This window comes from Chrysemys picta, chromosome 13 (assembly GCF_011386835.1).
Source record: "Chrysemys picta bellii isolate R12L10 chromosome 13, ASM1138683v2, whole genome shotgun sequence".
Lineage (NCBI taxonomy): Eukaryota > Metazoa > Chordata > Testudines > Emydidae > Chrysemys > Chrysemys picta.
In genome coordinates this window covers 53,646,963-53,666,720 of record NC_088803.1, presented here as the reverse complement: position 1 = coordinate 53,666,720, position 19,758 = coordinate 53,646,963, and the positions used below count along the sequence as shown (strand labels likewise).

Genomic DNA, 19,758 nt, shown 5'->3' with positions numbered 1-19,758 from the left:
AAGCAGGATGTGCCGGGCAATCCCTGGTCTGTTTAAGGGTCCATGCCCTGGGACAATTTAGGGCAGGACCAGGCAAATATTAGTGATTGGATTTTGGCCGTGAGTCTCCAGGGACAGTCTGGAAGCCCTGGGCTAGGTAGGACCCCCAAAGGTTCAGGGAAGTCGCCCATTGTTTTGAGAGGATTATTTTGGAGAATTTAGGGATCCTGATAATCCCAGGCTCTGCGTCTGCCTGTGGGCTCAGGGTCCCAGCCAGAGAAGCTCGACAGGTGCCTGCTGCTTCCCCAGTCGCCCCGTGTCCCGAAGAGACCGCGCTCTGCCCCGGCCCAGCCTGGGGCAGGGACACGTGCGCCCCTGCGAAAGAGGAAGCTGCTCTTTATTGAGTCTGCTGGCCAGTTCCCCTCTCCCCCGGCCGCCTTCCCCCGCCCCCGGGCGCCCCCTTCCCCCATGTGCCGCCTGGCCCGGCCCCCGGGCGCCCCCTGTGTCTCCTCCCCCCGCTCCCGGGCGCCCCCGTCCCCCATGTGCCGCCTTGCTCGGCCCCCGGACGCCCCCTGTGTCTCCTCCCCCCGCTCCCGGGCGCCCCCGTCCCCCATGTGCCGCCTGGCCCGGCCCCGGACGCCCCCTGTGTCCCCTCCCCCCGGCCCCGGGCGCCCCCTTCCCCCATGTGCCGCCTGGCCCGGCCCCGGACGCCCCCTGTGTCTCCTCCCCCCGCCCCCGGGCGCCCCCTTCCCCCATGTGCCGCCTGGCCCGGCCCCGGACGCCCCCTGTGTCTCCTCCCCCCGTCCCCGGGCGCCCCCGTCCCCCATGTGCCGCCTGGCCCGGCCCCGGACGCCCCCTGTGTCTCCTCCCCCCGCCCCCGGGCGCCCCCGTCCCCCATGTGCCGCCTGGCCCGGCCCCGGACGCCCCCTGTGTCCCCTCCCCCCGGCCCCGGGCGCCCCCGTCCCCCATGTGCAGCCTGGCCCGGCCCCGGACGCCCCCTGTGTCTCCTCCCCCCGCCCCCGGGCGCCCCGTTCCCCCATGTGCCGCCTGGCCCGGCCCCGGACGCCCCCTGTGTCTCCTCCCCCCGCCCCCGGGCGCCCCCGTCCCCCATGTGCCGCCTGGCCCGGCCCCGGACGCCCCCTGTGTCTCCTCCCCCCGCCCCCGGGCGCCCCCGTCCCCCATGTGCCGCCTGGCCCGGCCCCGGACGCCCCCTGTGTCTCCTCCCCCCGCCCCCGGGCGCCCCGTTCCCCCCATGTGCCGCTTGGCCCGGCCCCCCCACGCCTCTGCCCGCGGTCCGGCCCCAGGCGGGTAGCGCCGACCCCTGCGCCCCCGGGCCGGGGGGGGGCGGTAAGGGCGGCCGCGCCGCGGCTCTAACAGGTGGGATCCCGCGGAGAGGAGGAGGCGGCCGGAGGGGGGCGGAGGAGGCAGGGACGGGCGGGGGGAGGGAGGCAGGGAGGGGGACGAGCCGGAGCCGCCTGTGATCCTGTGACAGGAGCGGCTGCTGCTGCTGCTGGCGCCGCCGGTGCCTCCCTCTGCCCGGCTCGCTGGGTCGCTGTCCGGCTCCCTCCACGCCTGCCCCGCAGCGGCCCCTCCCGGGGACTCGCCCCCGCAGCCCGTCCCGACTCCATCCCCGCCGGCCGGGCCGGGCGCAGCGCAGCGCAGGGGCCGGCCGGGCTCGCTGCCGTCTCCAGCCCGGGACAGGGGGTCGGGCGCTGCCTCCGGCCGGGATGCCGAAGCCCCCGCTGCTGCTGCGGGGGAGCCGCCCCGGGGACAGCGAGCTGGGGCGGCAGTTCCGGGACTGGTGCCTCCGCACCTACGGGGACTCGGCCAAAACCAAGACGGTGACCCGGAGCAAGTACCAGCGCATCGCCGAGGTGCTGCAGGGGGGAGCCGGCTCGGGCACCGGCTCCGGCGGGGGGGAGAAAGGCAAGTTCCAGTTCTGGGTCCGGTCCAAGGGCTTCCGGCTGGGAAGCGGCACCCGGGAGGCGGCGAAGATGGGTCAAGTGGTGTATGTGCCGGTGAAAACGGGAACGGTTAGTGCGCTCCGTGCCCCGGGGGCTCGGTGTCTGTCTGTCTGTCTGGTGTCTGTGTGTCCTTCCCTCCCGCAGCCTGCACCCAGGGGCTGGGGCCCAGCGCAGGGGAGAGACCCGATATGGGGCAGCCCCCCTCCCCAGCATCACCCCCCCCCCGCCCAAGCCAGCCATCCCGGCCCCTGTCCCATCAGCACTAGCTGGCACATCCCAGACACACAGCAGGGTGCAAATGATCGCGCATGCCCCATGGGGGGCGAGACACCCACCCCGTGCGCCCCATTAGAAAATAGCCGCCCCACGCCCCTGTCTGGACAGGTCCAGCCAATCCCCCCTGCCCCCCAGTGCGCTGAGTTGCAGACGGACCCCTCTGTTGGGGGGCGTGGGGCAGAGCTTCCTGCAGAGCAAGGGCTGCCCGCCCCTCCCAGCCGCCGCGCAGGGGCTGAACGGGGCGGCGGTGGCGGGTCCAGCTAAGGCGGACCCCTCCCCACCCCTGTCCGATCACGTCCAACCTGAGCTTCCCATCCGCCACCCACCCATGCGCGGCTAGGCGCGGGCCAGCCAACCCTCCAGCCCCGGCTGGGCAGGGCCAGCCTGTCTCCCAGCAGCTGGTCTAGCAACGGGGGGAGGATGCAGATTAGGTCAGACACCCAGTCCGGGGGAGGAAAACCCCACACGCACCCTCCCCTCCCCCCTCCTGCCCCATCCGGTCCGGCCGGTACCTCCCAGCTGCTGAGCAGAGAAGAAGAGGGGCGGTAGCTCCCTCTTTTAGGGTGTGTGTGGGGGGAGAAGATCCCTTCCCCCATCCCAGGCCACTGCACCTGCCCCCCCTCCCGCCCGCGATGGGTGCAGACTAGCAGAGCGCTCCGGGCTGGGTGTCAGTCCCTGGCGGGTGCAAACGAGGGCCAGACTCTGCGGCTCCCGTGCAGCCCACGCGGCGGGGAGGGGGGCCGGGGCGGGAGCCCCCTTGCACCCTCCCCAGCCCCACCGCAGGTCCGGCCCGCTCGCGCTCGCCCTGCATTTCCCACCCACCCCGTGACCGCAGGCCGCTTTGCAGCCAAGGGCAGAGTGGGGGCGGGGGTGGCGGCGGGCGCCCCCCCCTCGCCTCCCTCGGCCAGGCCGCGTGCCCCCGCCCCCGCTGACCCGGGCGCAGGCTGGAGCCCAGCCCCCCTGGGCCATGGGAGCGCGCCCCTCCCCCCGCGGCGGGCTGCTGTCCCGCTGGTTATCCCCGGGCCGGGAGGGGCAGAGCCTGGCGCGGGGCCGTGCCCACCCCGCCTGCCCGCGGGCTGCTGTCCCGGGAAACTCCCCCGCCGGAGCCTCATTGTTCCCTGCCCTGCTGGGGCGACGGCGCAGGGCCGAGCCCGGCTCCCCCTCCCCCCGCCTCCCAGCAGGCTGCTGTCCCGGGGAAGAGCCAGCTCCGCTGGAGCCATTGTTCCCTGGCCCGGCCGGCCGGGGGGCCGGGGGGGGGCGCGCCAGCCGCCGCCCGCCCGCCCCCCGCTGCAGGGACCGTGTCTCTCCCAGCTGGTGGGAGCAGGAGGTGACCCCTGGGGGCGGGGGGGGGGGAAAGCTCCCGCTCCGCCGGGGGGGGGGGCGCACCATGGGGCTCGCTCGCTGGGCACTCCCTCCCCGTCCTTTGCACCATCTGCCCCAGCGCGTCGGCGCCTGGCAGCCCAGGGGGGCTGTGGTTACTAAAGTGCACTGGGGCGTGTGGCCCCCGCCCCTGCCCCCGCGCGGGGAGACGCGGCTCCCGGGCCTGCCCACGGGGAGGAAAGTGGGCAGAGCTGGGCTGGGGGGGGGTGCGGGCTGGGTTTTTTCCCCCCTCGCTGCTGCTGCTGCTGCTGCTGTGAGGGTGCAGTGTTTGCCGTGCACACGCACAGACTCCAGCATTGATAGGGCTGGAGGATGCTGCCTTTGAGGGCAGCCCATCTGTGGCAAATGCTTCTAAACGCACTATTTACCTCCCATCTGGCCTGCCTTACCCCTGCGGGAGGGGGAAGGGTCAGGACTGCTGCTCCCCCCCCCCCGTAGGGCAGAGAGGCTTCTTCTCTCTTTCTGGCCCCTCCACCCCAAAGGTCTCTTTAATTTTTGGGAGACAGCCTACTCCGCACAACAGCCCCTCCCCCCCCAAGCCACCCAACCCCGCTTTGGCTGAGGTAGTGAGAAACACCCCCTCCCAGGCAGTGCACATCCTAATCTCCCCCCCAGAGCCTCTCAATCTCACTAGCTACTCGGTGGACCTGCCCTGAGCTTTCCAATGCTGCAGAGTCATGGTACCCCAGAGAGGCCATGCCAGACTCCCTAGACCCTGCTGTTAATTAGAGAGACGCCCCTTCCCTTTGTGGTGCACAACCAGGTCCTTACACCTGATGGCTCAGCGAGACCAGTGCAGGCACCAGGCTCCCGAAAAGCCTCATGTCCTGATGACGTCTCAGCGGGGAGAGTATCTAGACCCCCAACTCCTCTATTACGGTCCCCACAGGCTACAAATACTAGACACACCTAGACTTCCATAAATCAACAAACAAAAAATAGGCAGACCCTCAGGAGACAGCTGAATTGTCAACGGGACCATATAGCACATTTGCCAGAGACTGTAATACTGTAAGAAGTGAAAACTGGGGGCATTGTAAAGAGACGCTGGCTGCAGGAAAGACCCATCACTGCTGCTCCCCCTTAAATCTTAAGGTATCAAGTCTGTAGAAGTTGTTTGTCTCCCCCCCTACCCCCCCCCCGCCCTTTTTGGCTCAGTTACTTAAGAGGAACCATTATGTTGTAAATCCAGTGAAAGATTTTGAGCTGATGCATTTGCTATTTTTTTGTTTTGTTTGAAACATCTCTGAAAATTTAAAAATAACTTGACAGGGTTTTTCTTTAGTTGGTGATAATTCAGTGATTCTGTATCTTTCAGTGGTCTTTGCTAGTTTTGTATAGATGGGTGCATTTCATTATTCACGTATGTGCAGTCAAATAATTTATGAAGCTGATACTAGCATTCAGCTCAACAATAAAGTGCATGTTCTGGTTTATCTTCATTCTGTTGCTCTTTCCAAACACTTCTGGGCTGGTGTTTCAATTGGCTTTCCCCTCATCTTGCTACTCATCTATCTGACACCTCTTGTTCTGTCCCATCTTCCTTCTCCGAGTGTACCTGTCAAAGACTTAATGTGCTCAGGGCTGTCCTGAGACTTGGGACCCAGGGAAAGAATAAGCATAGCCAAATGGACCTGGGGTGAGAGGGGGAGGGGATTCTACATGCTGCTATACAGTATCTGCAGATTGTCACAGGAAATATGAAGTATCGTGAGTGAAAAGTTGAGAAGAGCTAAAGAATGTGTGGAGGGCACTAGTGGGGTTAAGGTCTTTCCTTCTAATGATGGAGTCAGGGCCACTCCTGTTCTGGGAGGGATGGGGGGTTATTAGTGTCCCTTTTGACCTTGTTTATTTCTAATTGACATAAGTGTTTTCTGTGCAATTGTGGCTAAAACATGATTAACGTGTGGTTCTTTTCTCTCTTGAGTAACTTTCCCTTGCCCTCCTTCAGGCCTCTTATCAGAGCAGGCCTAATCAGATTTGGGTGGTTTGAAAAATAGGACTGTACAGTGAGAAGGGGGCATCTGCCTTAGGTGATGGTCACAGCAGATGGTGGTCTTTTTATTGACGAATGGGTTGGGAATAGAGACAGCAGTGAGGTCTGGCACAGGGAGTTTGGATTTCCCTTTCCCAGATGAGTGTCCTGAAGATTCAGGTCATTTAACACACACAACAAAAAACAAAGAAATGAGGTTCTAGTCAGTGTAGGAAATTTGGTACCTTACTGGCAGCATAACAAGCCTGTTCAGATACTAGTTAGATTGTAAGCTCTTTGGGCAGGGACTTTAAAAAATATCCATACAGAATGCCTAGCACAATGGGATCTCAGTATGCTACTGCAATACACACAACAGGTATCCTGCAATTCCTAAGTGCACCCTCACACTGCTCAACTATTATAAATTATAATAGGCTGATCTGTTGCTGGTATGTTAGTACCAGTGTAGCAATGCTTGAACCTCAGCGTCCATTAGCCAGCTGGCCTTGTAGATCTCTGATCTTGCCTCAAAACCATGAGAGTATCTGTTCATGATGGGGAGTTAAAATGTGGCTTTTATTATAGTCTCATGTTTCTCTTGCCCCAAGTATTTAACATCCTTTGGACGGAGTTTTCCTACAGATGTATGTTGATATTGTGTAAGGAAAAATACGACATTTTTAGTGACAGCTGGAGGTGTTGATTTGTTTTCATGTAGCACCAGGTGCTAGGGGAAAGGTTAGATCCAGCCTTTGGTTTGGGCATTAGCTGCAGGAGTGCATATGCACACTCTGTAAATCAGTGCTATACTTCACCCTGCATGGTGCGCGCTTGTCACAGCCATGGAACACTGGCCAACCCAGCAGGATATGTTCATTCCGGCAGCCTGTGATATGGGCTACAAGAGTGAGTCAAATTGGACTGCAAGACGAGACATGGGCAAGCCTCACATTAGACTGACCCTTTGGGTGCTGCACAGGGCTCTGGGAGGCAGTACGTGCATTTGCGTTTCCCCTCCTTTGCCTCCTCTTACCCCTGCAGAGCTTCATATACGGTTCCAGGGTTCATTCCAGACACTACTAAAAGGCTGAGGGCATTTGTGACAGTGGGGTTTTATTGACTTACACGCAGAGCCCTCCTAGATATTTCAAGGCAGACTCCACAGAAAGTAGAGGTGGTTTGAAATCATCTCAGAATGACACATTTGGAGACCCCTCAAGAAAGATATTAGACTAAGAGTGAAGCATACTAAATAGATGAGAGAGACCAAGAGGGGAATGGATGGCGGCCTTTCATCAACAGGAGAAAATCATTGTGGACACTCTATAAAGCCGACCATTACAACATATGCCTAAAAACGTCTTAGTTTCTGCATGAAAACTAAAAAACAGAAGATCTCAGGATGGTACAGCATAGTAGGAACAAGCTAGATTTAGGAAGCCAGCCTTGAAGAAAGGAGGCAGACCTAATGGTTAATAGAGGTCACTTTTTTCCTGGTACAAGTATTCCCTAAAGTTGTCATTTGGTGCCCCCCAAAAATCCACACTGGCATAACCTTTGAAAACTTTAGTCTACTAAAGTTTTCACTGTTATAGCTAACAGCTCAGGTTTTCTGTGATCTTCATTTGGTCTGGATTAAAAAACAATAACAAAGATTATTGAAATGAAAGACAGGTGGTGCAAATGGATCCCAAGACGTGAGCTGAGAAATGACCTATTATTTAACACAAACCTACTTGCAACACGCAGAGTCTTCACCCTCCATGAAAAGTCTGAGGGTGAGGATGCACTGTGGGTCTGATTTTTCCCAAATAATTGATGAGAGTAGCTTTACATTTAGAAGTGCACTTGACAGTTTGGCACAATACTGACAAAATGCATAAGCCTGTAAACCAAGTCCAGTGTGACCCCAGAATACCGGCCTATAACACTTCCAGATTCAGCTCTCTTTGTGTCTGCACAGGATCGATTGCAATTTTTACCCTCAGCAGTTTTCAGGAATAAGAGTCACATTAATGAAGGACTCACTCTTGGTGAGTTTCTCAGGGTTCTTGGTTAAAGTTCACTGGTGAGCAGTAATAGTCTCTGATATATTTTGCAGGCTGAATTTACACAGCCTTGGCTTTCTGTGTGTGTATAAAGAGAATTGACAGTTTTGGAGAATGAAGTTCTCTATCCATAAGAGTGAACATGGCTAGTGGCAGTGCCAGACCTGCTGAATCATTAGGAGATCAGTCTCCATGGCTTATTCGGTCCTTGGCCTCTCTGCCAAGCTTTCCAACAGGTTCCCTGTTAGTAGCAATTGAGTTGGTTAGTTTTGTGACATGGATATGGTCCAGTTCCCATCAGAGACCACAAAACAGTCATCAGGTGGTAAGAATTTTTGGTCACTACCAACAACTTGGGCTACAGGTGAACTTGCAACCTACAAGTGAAAGGTTCTGTGGCCCATCGTTAGTTCTCTAAGCCATCCAGTCCTCTAGCTCTGACTGACTGAACAATTTTTAAAGAAAAATACAGACCCTTATCTAAATTGTGCATCCTACACAATTCCATTGATTTCATTGGTGTTGCATAGGGTATAACAGGCAGGATCTGGATCTGAGACAAGGAGCTCCCTCCCAGGCTCCCCAAAACTAGTCAAGTCATTTGGTTCTATCACTTGAAATTAAGGCAACAAAATTGCTCTCAGATTTACGGCTCTTGATTTGCATTGATTTAAAGAAGAAAAAAAGCAACCAAGCACAAAACTTTTGTAAAGGCCCGTTACAATAAAGTTAAAATGAAGAGAGAGAAAATCCAGCTCCAATCAGAAACACCATTGTTTAAATTGTGCAAGCTACAGGCAGTGTTCGTGAAGGGAGAAAGGGGACTGAGCATGCTGGAAGCAATAGGAAAGAAGAGACCCTCAATATATAAGCATAATTCAGGCCTCCCTCTCCACTCAATCTTTCCAGACTCTTGACTCAAAGGAGCTTTCCCATATTTTAAGCAGGAAGGTGATTCAGGCACTGGTACAGGATGGCGGCAAAGTCCAGCAGAGGCCACTAAAACTTGTTTTACGGGGAGCCCTTTCAGGGTCTGTTTGCCCAAACCATTATCAACGTGAGTCTCTCAGGTAAACCAAAAGAAATGACATTGTTTTTGCTGTTAAATTAGAGCAGACATGAACAGCGTGTAAATTTACTTTGTGGACAAACAAATGTCTGAGAAGGCACAAAGATGGATGGAGGGATATTAATGGAGGTTCCGTTTATCCACCTGTGTTGACTTTGTAGCTTCATAGAAACTTGTCGGCCTTGCTTTGACAGCAAAATGTGTATTTATTTCTCTTTGGATTCTTTCTCAGCACAAATTAGCAATTACCTTTCCCTGTTCTCATATTAGCTGTGCCCTTCCCTGGAGAACTGCATTGAGGATGGGCCAAAGCCACCACTGAGTTTCAGTGTCCTGTCCGTCTAATTAGCTGATTGTAGCAATGGGTGGTACAGAGGGGGCCTATTGGCCAGAATCAGCTTCTTTATGGGAACACTGCTGACTTCCACTCTGAGCATGGTTGCCAACAAAACAGTAGCAATTTATTTAAAAAGAAAATAGCTGCAGTGTGTGTGTGTGTGCGTGTGTGTGTGCATGCGTGTGTGCAGGGGGTGGGGAGGAGTGTCACTAGCTTTAGGGATATGGAGTAGCATTTTCCTTTATTGTGTAGCATGGGAACATCCATCAGTCACTCAGAGTTGAAAAGAGGTTGGTTAAGTTTTACCACCATGGTGCACGACACTTCAGAATGCGGGGATTCAGGAATAGATGCAATATAAATATTTTCTTTCAATGACTGTGCAGTGTTGGCTTGACAGTCCAGGAGGACAAGGTTCTCTGCTCACACACTAGAAGTAGCATGGACAGCCTTTATGCTAGCTTCCCACACACTGGCTGCCTACAGACCTTAATCCTGATCTGGAGGGACTGCTGCTGAGCGGAAGAGGGTAGTTCAGTCTCCATGGCCCATTCAGTCCGTGGCTCTCTGGTGAGACTGCTAGATGTAGTGGTTGTTTCACAATGTGGACATCAAGCCCACATCTCCCGAGCCAATATAGAGCAAACCAAACCCCAAAACTTGTTGGTGACTGTACTAGTCTGGGGTGGATTTGAGTGAATGACCTGGAAACAAAAGGCTCCGTATCTTAATACCAGTCTGCATCCAGCAGAAAGGGATCTAGGGGTTATAGTTGACCAGAAGCTAAATATGAGTCAACAGTGTGATGGTGTTGCAAAAAAAGCAAACGTGATTCTGGGATGCATTAACAGGTGTGTTGTGAGCAAGACACGAGAAGTCATTCTTCCGCTCTACTCTGCGCTGGTTAGGCCTCAACTGGAGTATTGTGTCCAGTTCTGGGCACCGCATTTCAGTGGAGAAATTGGAGAGGGTCCAGAGAAGAGCAACAAGAATGATTAAAAGTCTTGAGAACATGACCTATGAAGGAAGGCTGAAAGAATTGGGTTTGTTTAGTTTGGAAAAGAGAAGACTGAGGGGGGACATGATAGCAGTTTTCAGGTATCTAAAAGAGTGTCATAAGGAGGAGGGAGAAAACTTGTTCACCTTAGCCTCTAAGGATAGAACAAGAAGCAATGGGCTTAAACTGCAGCAAGGGAGGTTTAGGTTGGACATTAGGAAAAAGTTCCTAACTGTCAGGGTGGTTAAACACTGGAATAAATTGCCTAGGGAGGTTGTGGAATCTCCATCTCTGGAGATATTTAAGAGTAGGTTAGATAAATGTCTATCAGGGATGGTCTAGACAGTATTTGGTCCTGCCATGAGGGCAGGGGACTGGACTCGATGACCCCTCGAGGTCCCTTCCAGTCCTAGAATCTATGAATCCCCACTACTTAGACTCATCCAGGCACCCGTCTTGTCTAGATATCTAAAGCCCTCTAGGTTCTGGTGCTGCGGGTATCATCCCTTTGATCCTGCATTTCAGCGGGCAGCCGAGCATTGCTGTTTTGAATCTTGCAGCATTAGGAATAAGAAGCCAGCTTTGCTGCAGGGCTATATGTGTTTCTGCACCCTCCCACCCCCACCCCTTTCCTTACCAACGCTTTAAAATTCTTTATTCCCATCATCAGTTTTGATGCCTGTGGAGTGGCTCCCCTAACTGGAACCATGTGATTTTTCATGAGATCTGACTAGCTGTGGAGAAAGGCTGCCTGCATTTTCTCACCTGCATAGTGTGTTTTGATCCAGCAAAAGCCCTTGAGCTGGTGACAAAGGTCTGAATGTGGGCTGGAAAGTACAGTCCTGTCTCTTAGCAACTGGTTCCTACCTCTGAGCTCGCTGAGCTTGTGTGGGACAGAGAGCATCAGTCATGCTTCTGCTGTACCAGGAAAGCGCTGAGCAGGGGATGGAGGAGGCCTGCCTCAGCCACCGCCAGCACAGATGCAGAGGCTCAGGCATTTCTAACACAAGCAGTTGTCTGCAAGCCCTAATCAAAGCTCCAGTTTAATTGCTTTCCTCCTGCCCTGTCTCTTCAAGGTAAACAGATAGCCTACTGGCTGGCCGTGGGAGGCTGTATGCCAGCTACCTGGAGAGAGGTTATTCTGCATTATTGATGCCTTTTTGGTCTTACTGGGAGCAGGGCCGGCTCCAGGCATCAGCGTAGCAAGCTGGTGCTTGGGGCGGCACATGGAAGGGGGCGGCACGTCCGACTCTTCGGCGGCGGGTCCCTCAGTCCCTCTCAGCGGGAAGGACCAGCCGCCGAAGAATGAAGCGGTGGCAGTAGAGTCACAGCGGAAGTGCTGCAGATCGCGATCGCGGCTTTTTTTTTTGGCTGCTTGGGGTGGCAAAAACTCTGGAGACAGCCCTGACTGGGGGAGGGACACAGCCCATTTATTTCTAGAAAAATAAGACATCATGGGGTCCTTCCCTGAACTTCCCTGCTCCGTCCTTGGGAATCCCCCCTCCCTTCCTTGGTTCTCAGAGACATCTGCATTGGTCATTCTCTGTTCTGCTATTTTACCCTCCCATCTCCTCCCCCAAACCAGAGGTGATTCCTCTTTAGCAAGTATTTCTCAGACTCTTTTGCATCTCAAACCCTGTTTCTTAAACATTTTCATTAATCCCTTGCTTCATCCTAATTAACCTGCCAATTGGCCCCTCTGGAGTCTTCACTTCTCCTGCAAAGCTTCTGTTTGTACAAAGTATAACCTGTCAGCTGCCAATTTATTTTCCATGGGGAGGGCAGATTATTGTAATTGTCTGTCGTCTCTTCCCCATTTGGATTGCCTTCTCCCCCTCATACTCTACCTCCTTCTCTCAATAACAGTCATGTTTCAAAGACAAACCTCACAAAAAACTAAAGGACAGCCAGTTTTATGGCTGCCATACAGCCCATGTGCCTACTGTAGTGTGGCTTAGTCGTTGCATGAATATGGTCCCACAGCACTGGAGTGTTTCAGATCTGGGGGAAGGGGTCTTTATAGATGGATTACCAGGTTATAGCAGTCAGCATTGTGTAGCATGCTAGAATTCTGTTTTCCCCACCTCCTTAGCCTAGCATGTATAGATTCATCGATTCCAAGGCCAGATGGGACCATGGTGATTATCTAACCTAACCTCCTATATAACACAGGCCATTCAACTTCCCCAAAATAATTCCTAGGGCAGATCTTTTAGAAAAACATCCAGTCTTGATTTTAAAATTTCCAGTCATGAAGAATCACCACAACCCTTGGTAAACTGTTCTAATGGTTAATTACTTTCACTGTTAAAAATTGACACCTTCTTTCCAGTATGAATTTGTCTAGCTTCAGCTTCCAGCCACTGGTTTGTGTTACAACTTTCTCTGCTAGCCTGAAGAGCCCATTATTAAATATTTGTTCCCCATGTAGGTACTTATTGGCTTTAATAAGTCACACCTTAACTTTCTCTCTGTTAAGCTAAATAGACTCAAAAAGCTCAATTTATCACTATAAGGCAGGTTTTCTAATTCTTTACTCATTCTTGGGGCTCTTCTCTGAACCCTCTCCAGTTTATCAACATCCTTCTTGAATTGTGGGCACCAGAACTGGACACAAAAATACAGCAGTGGTTGTACCAGTGCTAAATACAGAGGTGATATAACCTCTCTACTCCTACCTGAGATTCTTCCCTGTTTATGCATTCTAGGATTGCATTAGCTCTTTCGGCCACAGCATCACTCTGGTATCTCATGCTCAGCTGGTTATCCATCACAACCCCAAATCTTTTTCAGAGTAACTGCTTCCCAGGATAGAGTCCTCCCATCCTGTAAGTATGGCCTGCATTCTTTATTCCCAGATATGTATATACAAATTGAACTGTATTAAAATGCATATTATTTGGTTGTGACCAGTTTGCCAAGCAGTCAAGATTGCTCTGAATCAGTGACCTGTCCTCTTCGTTATTTATAACTCCCACAATTTTTGGTTCATCTGCAAACTTTATCAGTAAGGATTTTATGTTTTCTTCTAGGTCATTGAAAAAAATGTTAAAAAGCTTAGGGCCAAGAAACAATCCCTAGAGGACCCCACTGGCCACACACCTATTCAGAGATGATTTCCCATGTATATTTGCATTTTGAGACCTATCAGTCAGCGAGTTTTTAATCCACTTGATGTGTGCCATGTTAATTTTATATCTTTCTATTTTTTTAATCAAAATGTTGTGCAATACCAAGTCAAATGCCTTCAAGAAGTCTAAGTATATTATGTCAACACAATTACCTTTATCTACCAAACTTGTAATCTCATAAAAAAAGATATCATGTTAGTTTGATAGGATCTATTTTCCATAAGCCTTTGTTGATTTGTGTTAATTACATAACTCTCCTTTAACTTGAAACACAAACTTGCCCACATTGATTAGGAATCTATCCCTGGAAAGTGCCACCAACTTCTGCAGAATCTAAACTTTCAGTCACACACAATATGACTTTTAAGTCCATCTTTTATGTTTGTGAAGCCTTCCAAACATGAACCTAGTGTAACAATACATGTTTTCTGAGTGAGCAGAGAGAGGACTGCACCCCCAGCCCCTGGAGCAAGGGCAGCCCAAGTCTAACACCCCCCATAGACATCACCACCACCCCATCAGGGGACTGTGTGTGGGGCCAGCATAGTTTAATTTAGTGGGAGACTGGTGATTTTAGGCCTAAGCAGCTGGGGGTTGCTTGGTCAGCAAGTAGGTAACAAGGCTGATGAGAAGCTTTAAGCTTTGTGCTAGTAGGTGTTGGCTAAAGTTTTCACAGTTTGGTTAATGCAAGCTGATGAAGTCTGCATTTCCCTAGACGTACATCTTGCCATTCCCACGGAGACTCCAATAATGGCCCATGTATGTTGCATTACCGGGGAACTGTGGGCTGAGTTAAGGATGTTGTGTAGTCTTAGTTCACGGTTTCTTGACCTTGGTCAGTTTGTATTAGCTTTAGCATTGTTGGTAACTTATTTTACATAGAGTTTTGCTTGTCCTTGTCCCTGGACTGTTCAACTGCTGTAGCAGTGTTACCCCTCTGCTGTAGTTTCACTTTGACACCACAGTGCCATTACTGATGTGCAGTTGTGTATAGAGTGCTCTTTAACATCAGCAGAACTAGCCCTCTGGCAGCAACTTAGGTCATTCCAAAGCCCAAACGGACTGGCATTTGATTACCTCTGACATAGTCCGCTCTACGATCTTACGCTCACCTCTCCTAACTGAGGACACCAGCTCTGGTGCAGGAGAGCCAGGTGCCCAGTTGTTTCTAGCCCCAAATATATAAAAACATGTTGATTTTGTGAGTGTGACACTTACCTCTCTGCTGTTAGGTGTGTCTGCAGCCTCCGTTTTCCTCCACCAATTCACAGTCTCCTCATGGAGAGACGGCTTAGCCCTCCCGCTGTACCAAAAATCCTCCCCTTCCCAGAACAAACAGGAAAACAAACAAGGCCTCTTGCTGCAGCAGTTTCTGCCCAGCACCTCCAGGTAGCAGAACAGAGGTAAAGGGCAGCCCAGTCCCTCTGCCTCAGGTTGCAGGCCCAGGGCTATGTGGAGCCACACAGCTATCTACTCCAGCCTCAGTATTCTGCTTCACCCCTCCCCCAGGCTACTTCCTATCCTGTTCATCTGCTTTCTCAGCTGCCTTTCAGCCAAGAACCCTAGCACAGACTCAGCCCTGAACCCTGTAAAGCTTTCCCTACACCACTCTCCCTAAATCTCTCTCTCCAGCTTGGAGAAGAGGACTTGCCTTTAATTCCCTGTTTCCCCCTTCTCAGCAATCCTTGCTTTCAGCCTACAGACTGCAGCTCAGACTCGGGATCTGGGAGGGAAATAGGCCAAGCTTAGAGCTAAGGCCTGAATTTCCCTTAAAGGCCTTGCTTGCCCTGTGACAGATTAAAAACAGTGGATCTCTCCCAGTAGCTGGGATTTCACCTTTGTGCTCCCATAGAAGGAATATATCTATGCAACTTTGCATTCCAAAAATTGTAGCCACCTCTCCCTCACAAATAAGTATTTACCTTGGAAAAAAGGACTGTGTAAAACTCTAGTTAGAGAAGCAATGTGGTGTAGTGCATTGAGAACAGGGCTGAGACCTAGGAACTCTTGACTGTTAATCCTGCAGCTCTGTCACTGAATCACTGTGTGGCTTTGGGAAAGTTGCCTGTTCTCTCTGCCTCAGTTTCCCCCTGGGTATAATAATACTTGCCTTTCTCATCTGGCTGTAGTGAAGAGTAGTTGGTTGATACACCCAAACTGTTCCCATTGAAGTCAGGGGGGGGGTCTAGCTATAAGTGCGGGATTGGGCTCAGTGTTTGTATAGTGGTTTGAAAATACAAAGTGATAAACAAGTGCTTATTAGGTGTGTGTGTGTGGGGGAGAATATGATGAAAATTTTAGCAACATTTTTTTTCTGTTTTCCAACCAGCTCTAGAGATGATCAGAAAATACCTATCCTATCTCATAGAACTGGAAGGGACCCTGAAAGGTCATCAAGTCCAGCCCCCTACCTTCACTAGCAGGACCAAGTACTGATTTTGCCCCAGATCCCTAAGTGGCCTCCTCAATGATTAAACTCACAACTCTGGGTTTAGCATGCCAATGCTCAAACCACTGAGCTATCTCCCCCCCCCCCCCATATTCTTAGAAAAAATATTTTCAGGGAAAAACAGGGGAAAAGAACAAAAATGTCATGAACATTTTTTCACATTTTTGATTATCTCTGATTATTGCTGTATGGCTGATACCACCTGATCTTCTTTCTCTCTCTCTCTCTCTCATCTTAATGTTGGCCTGTATTCCTAAAGCACAACCTGTGTCCAATGCGCTGTAAACTAGAAGGAAGAGTGAAGTTCTAGGGAGCTAGAACGTCTCGCTCATAGCAGCATCAGTAGAGGGAGCCTGCTGTGATTTAACATATCCCCTGCAAAAGTTGCTTTTATCCTACACCTAAATACCACAAGAAGTGAACTTCCTAAAGCCCCAGAGAAGTCTAAATATAGAAGTCAATCAAGGACCAGCTTCCCATAAATGCACTAGTACCAGGAACAGTTTCTTTGACAAAAGTTCCAAGAGTTCATATTGAAACGGTATCCCTTTCATTATGAGAGGAGGGTGTGAAGAATTAATAATTGTCAAGCTGGGCTTGTTCACCCGTGCACTCTACATTTCAACTAGTCACATACCTCCCCAGTGTCAGGATGCAAATAACAGATTTGGGGGATCTGAGTTTGAAGTCAGTTGGAGCAGTTTGCATTCAAGGTGTAGAACACTGAGGGCACACCAGACAGGGTCTGCTGAGTGAATTCTGCTGTCCAGATTTGACAGGACTGGATTCTGCACTATAAATGGCAGTTTCTTCTCTGGGTGGTAGCTTGGCTTGTAAGTGTTTCTCAATCAATTCCCAATTCCAGGTGCTGACAGGCAGTTTTTCCCTAAAGGACAGTGATTGAAAAATAAAATAAAATAAAACTTGTAGAGAATAAAAATAAAAAAAGAAATCCAACTAAGAGAGAAGCAAAACTTCCTGAGATGAAGTGTATAACATCATGCGTAATAACTCCAAAACAGGTGTTTGACAGAATCCCTTTACCAGGGTCAGACAGAACCACTGGGAGTTTGTAGTAAGGAGTGACAGACTGTTGACTGGCAGACAAAGAGCACCTCCACGTGTAGGATGGGGAAGGGTAAGGAGTATGGAAACAGCATTTCTCACTATGGGGTCAGGATTCAACTCAGGGAACTCAATTTCAGGTCAATTCAGTAGCACTTAATTGGAAAGTTATACAAATGTAACAACAAGACAGAAGGTCTGTTGTCCGCACTGGCAGTACCCCACCTCACTATGAGACAGCAGGAACTCAAGCAGTTAGAATGACAGAGATGGCCCCCTCCCAATATGGGGCAAAGGGAGTGGTGCTTAGAGTGAAAGGGACAGAGACAGGCCCTTTTGCAGTGTGTGGGGAAGACACAGAGACAGGAGAGATGGAAACTAATGAATGTTGGTAGAGGGTCTGCTGTATGGACAGAAAATAAGAGTTCTGCCATTATCAGGCAGCGTTTCATTGGCAGGAAGTGGCTTTTTATTGACAGGAAGTTGAATTCAGCTGGTATCAGCCCTTAGTCTGAAGGCCAGGAGAGCATTTATCTTTAGTCAAACAGAGCAGACAGGAAAGTACCAAGCTCCCCCACCCAGGATAAGCCTCTTGTACATTAGGGCTAACGTTGTTCCTCCCCAACATTTGCTACTTTTCCATGGAGAAGTAGAGCTGGGGGAGAGCTTCACTTCCAGGTCCTTAGGAAGAGCTGCCTGCTCTATTCTAACAGGCAGGGATTCTTCTTTCTGGCCTATGTGGGGGTTCACAGCTTCAGGTCCCTGTACTCCTTTTGTGCCCACACCAGAGAGGTGCCAAGTATCCTCAACCCATTGACTTTAAAGGGAGTTGAGAGTACGTGGAACCTTGCAGGACTGGGTCCTTTGCTTGCAACTTAGATTAACTGGAGTCGGGGTTGGGGTTGGGCTGGATGCACTTGCCGATGGGTAGTTAGTGGTCCACAACACAAAGCCCACCACTCATAATTTGGTCTCTTTCAGAGATGCTCTGAGACTGGATTCATTCAGCATGGAGAAGGGAGTGTCTGGTTACTTCTGGAGAGGGTGGTAACTTGCACTGGGTCAGGGTAGAGGTCACTGGCATGGCAGCATAGAGGGGATCAGATGGCAGATGGCTGCATTAGACACATCACATTGAGGAAAAACAACAAGCTTTACTTTTCAATGCTGCTCCTTCCTCTAAAGTTTATGCTACACATATCTCTGATTACCGTGGTCATCACACAATGGACCTCTGATGGACCATCAGTAGTTGCAGAGCACTCTGGTGATGACCCAAGTCATGATGGGGGATTAGAATGGGACAGAGGCACATGTGAGGATGTGGCCTGCTGAATGAAAAGAGTGGTTTTAATGAGCTATATTGATAGCAACACTGTAATAGGTGGGAGAGAGTGCTGGACAAGAGGATGAGGATTTACAACCATAATGAGGAGTAGACCTGAGGTTTAATGGTCAGCAAGAGACAGCAGACGTCTGTAGGGTAGAGGAGGATTCAGATCTGAATTGAGAGGCATGTGAGAGATATGACAGGCAGCGAGCAGGGCAGCACCAGGCCTTTGTAGGATGGAGTGGGGTGTTTGGAGCTGCAATAAAGGAGGGATGATAGAGGGGCGGGCAACAAACAGGAGAAGTCACATCTCTTGTAAGGAGTGAGTGGGTGGCAGCAGGCTTATGCATGATGGCGTGTGTGTCTTGGGAGGGAATAAAAGACAGGTGGGATAAATGTATGGTTGCGGCAGGTGTGCATGGGATGGGAGGGATTTTGAATGTGTAATAGGAGCTGGATGCGAGGCAGGGCAAATGCTGTGGCGGCCACTCATTCTCATGCGGATGCATAGGGGCAAGGGGATCCCTCCCTGTCCCATGAAAAGGACCCCTGTGTCTTTAACACCCTCCTCCCTGCCCCCTCGCCGCCAGCCGCCAGCCCCTAGTCGCTGAGCCTTTCCCCCTGCACTGACAGCTGGTATCTAATTACTGTGTGAGAATGAAAAGTCAGGCTGTCCCAGCTCGAGGGAGCGCGGATTAACGTCTCCTGCAGAATACACTTCCTCTGCCGGGTTACCATGGTTACCCTCATTACCTGCCTGACGAAGAGGCGCTGGTGGTTCCAACAGGGCTTTTAAACTCGGGCCTGGGGAGGCCGGTGGGTGGGAGGCCAGGGCTGGGGGGTGAAGGGAGGGTCCTTTTCTTTCTGTGCAACCTTAGTGCTGAGAGGAGTCCGGGTCATACCCTGCCGCACGCAGCCAACTGAGCAGATGTCACCGAGGCAGCCTCTGTATTCTGTCAACAGTCATTAACACTCGCGAGGGAAGGCGCCCAGCCTGAGCTGGGCGGTTCAGGCACCAAGCCCTGGCAGCAGGCCACGCTGGCTGCCTGCAGAGGGAGGGCGGGGAGCATGGTGTGGTTATTAGAGAGGAACAAGGGCCGGGGTGGGACGGAGCCTGACTCAGATGCTCTGCTGCTATTATGTAGATCCCGAAGCCAGGTTGCCAGCACCACCCGGGGCGCAGGGTCCTTGGCAGCAGGGTTCTAGCACCGTGTCCCTAGCCAATGTGGCAGTGATTCACCCCTCCCCCAGCCTGGGAACTGTGCTGCACCAGGCAGGCTGCAGAGTTGGCTGCAGTTCGCATGGTGCATAGGGAAAATCCCTGCCCATAGGGGCGAGGACATAGGTCCCGTGAGGGGGCGAGGGAGAGGAGGCGTGGGGCTCACGAGTGGAGAGAGGAGAGGGGCATGGTCACCTGAGAGGTAGAGCGGGCACAGGCCTCATGAGAGCGGGGAGGAGGAGAGAAGCACAGGTCCTGTAAGATGGGAGAGAGGGCACTGGCTCCATAAAGGGGAGAGGAGGAGAAAAGGCCCAGGGCCCAAGGAAGGGAAGAGAGGGCGTGGGTGCAAAAGCACAGGCTCCATGAAGAGGACAGGGAGAAAGACTACACGGGCCCCGGGGCGGGAGAAGGCAACAGACATGGGCCCAGTGAGTGAAGAAAGAGGGAGAGGAGGTGTGGGCATCGTGAGATGGTTGAGGAGAAGGGCTTGGCCCTGTGAGGGGAAAGGGACATAGGTCTAGAAGAGAGGAGGGGGC

At 52.1% G+C, this 19,758-nt stretch overlaps 1 protein-coding gene across 2 annotated transcripts in view; it reads left to right on the top strand.

The window, feature by feature from the left end:
- The first annotated feature begins 1,445 nt into the window (after positions 1–1,445).
- The window catches only part of NOL4L (nucleolar protein 4 like), a 94,725-nt gene continuing 76,412 nt past the window's right edge, over positions 1,446–19,758 (top strand). The window contains exon 1 of one of the 2 annotated variants that reach the window (XM_005304871.5): positions 1,446–2,012. In XM_005304871.5, the coding sequence (XP_005304928.1) occupies positions 1,707–2,012 (306 nt within the window). In that variant the 5' untranslated portion in view covers positions 1,446–1,706. Of the gene's footprint in view, positions 2,013–3,528; positions 3,547–19,758 lie in introns of those variants that run through there. The other variant, XM_042842589.2, reaches the window with a different exon arrangement.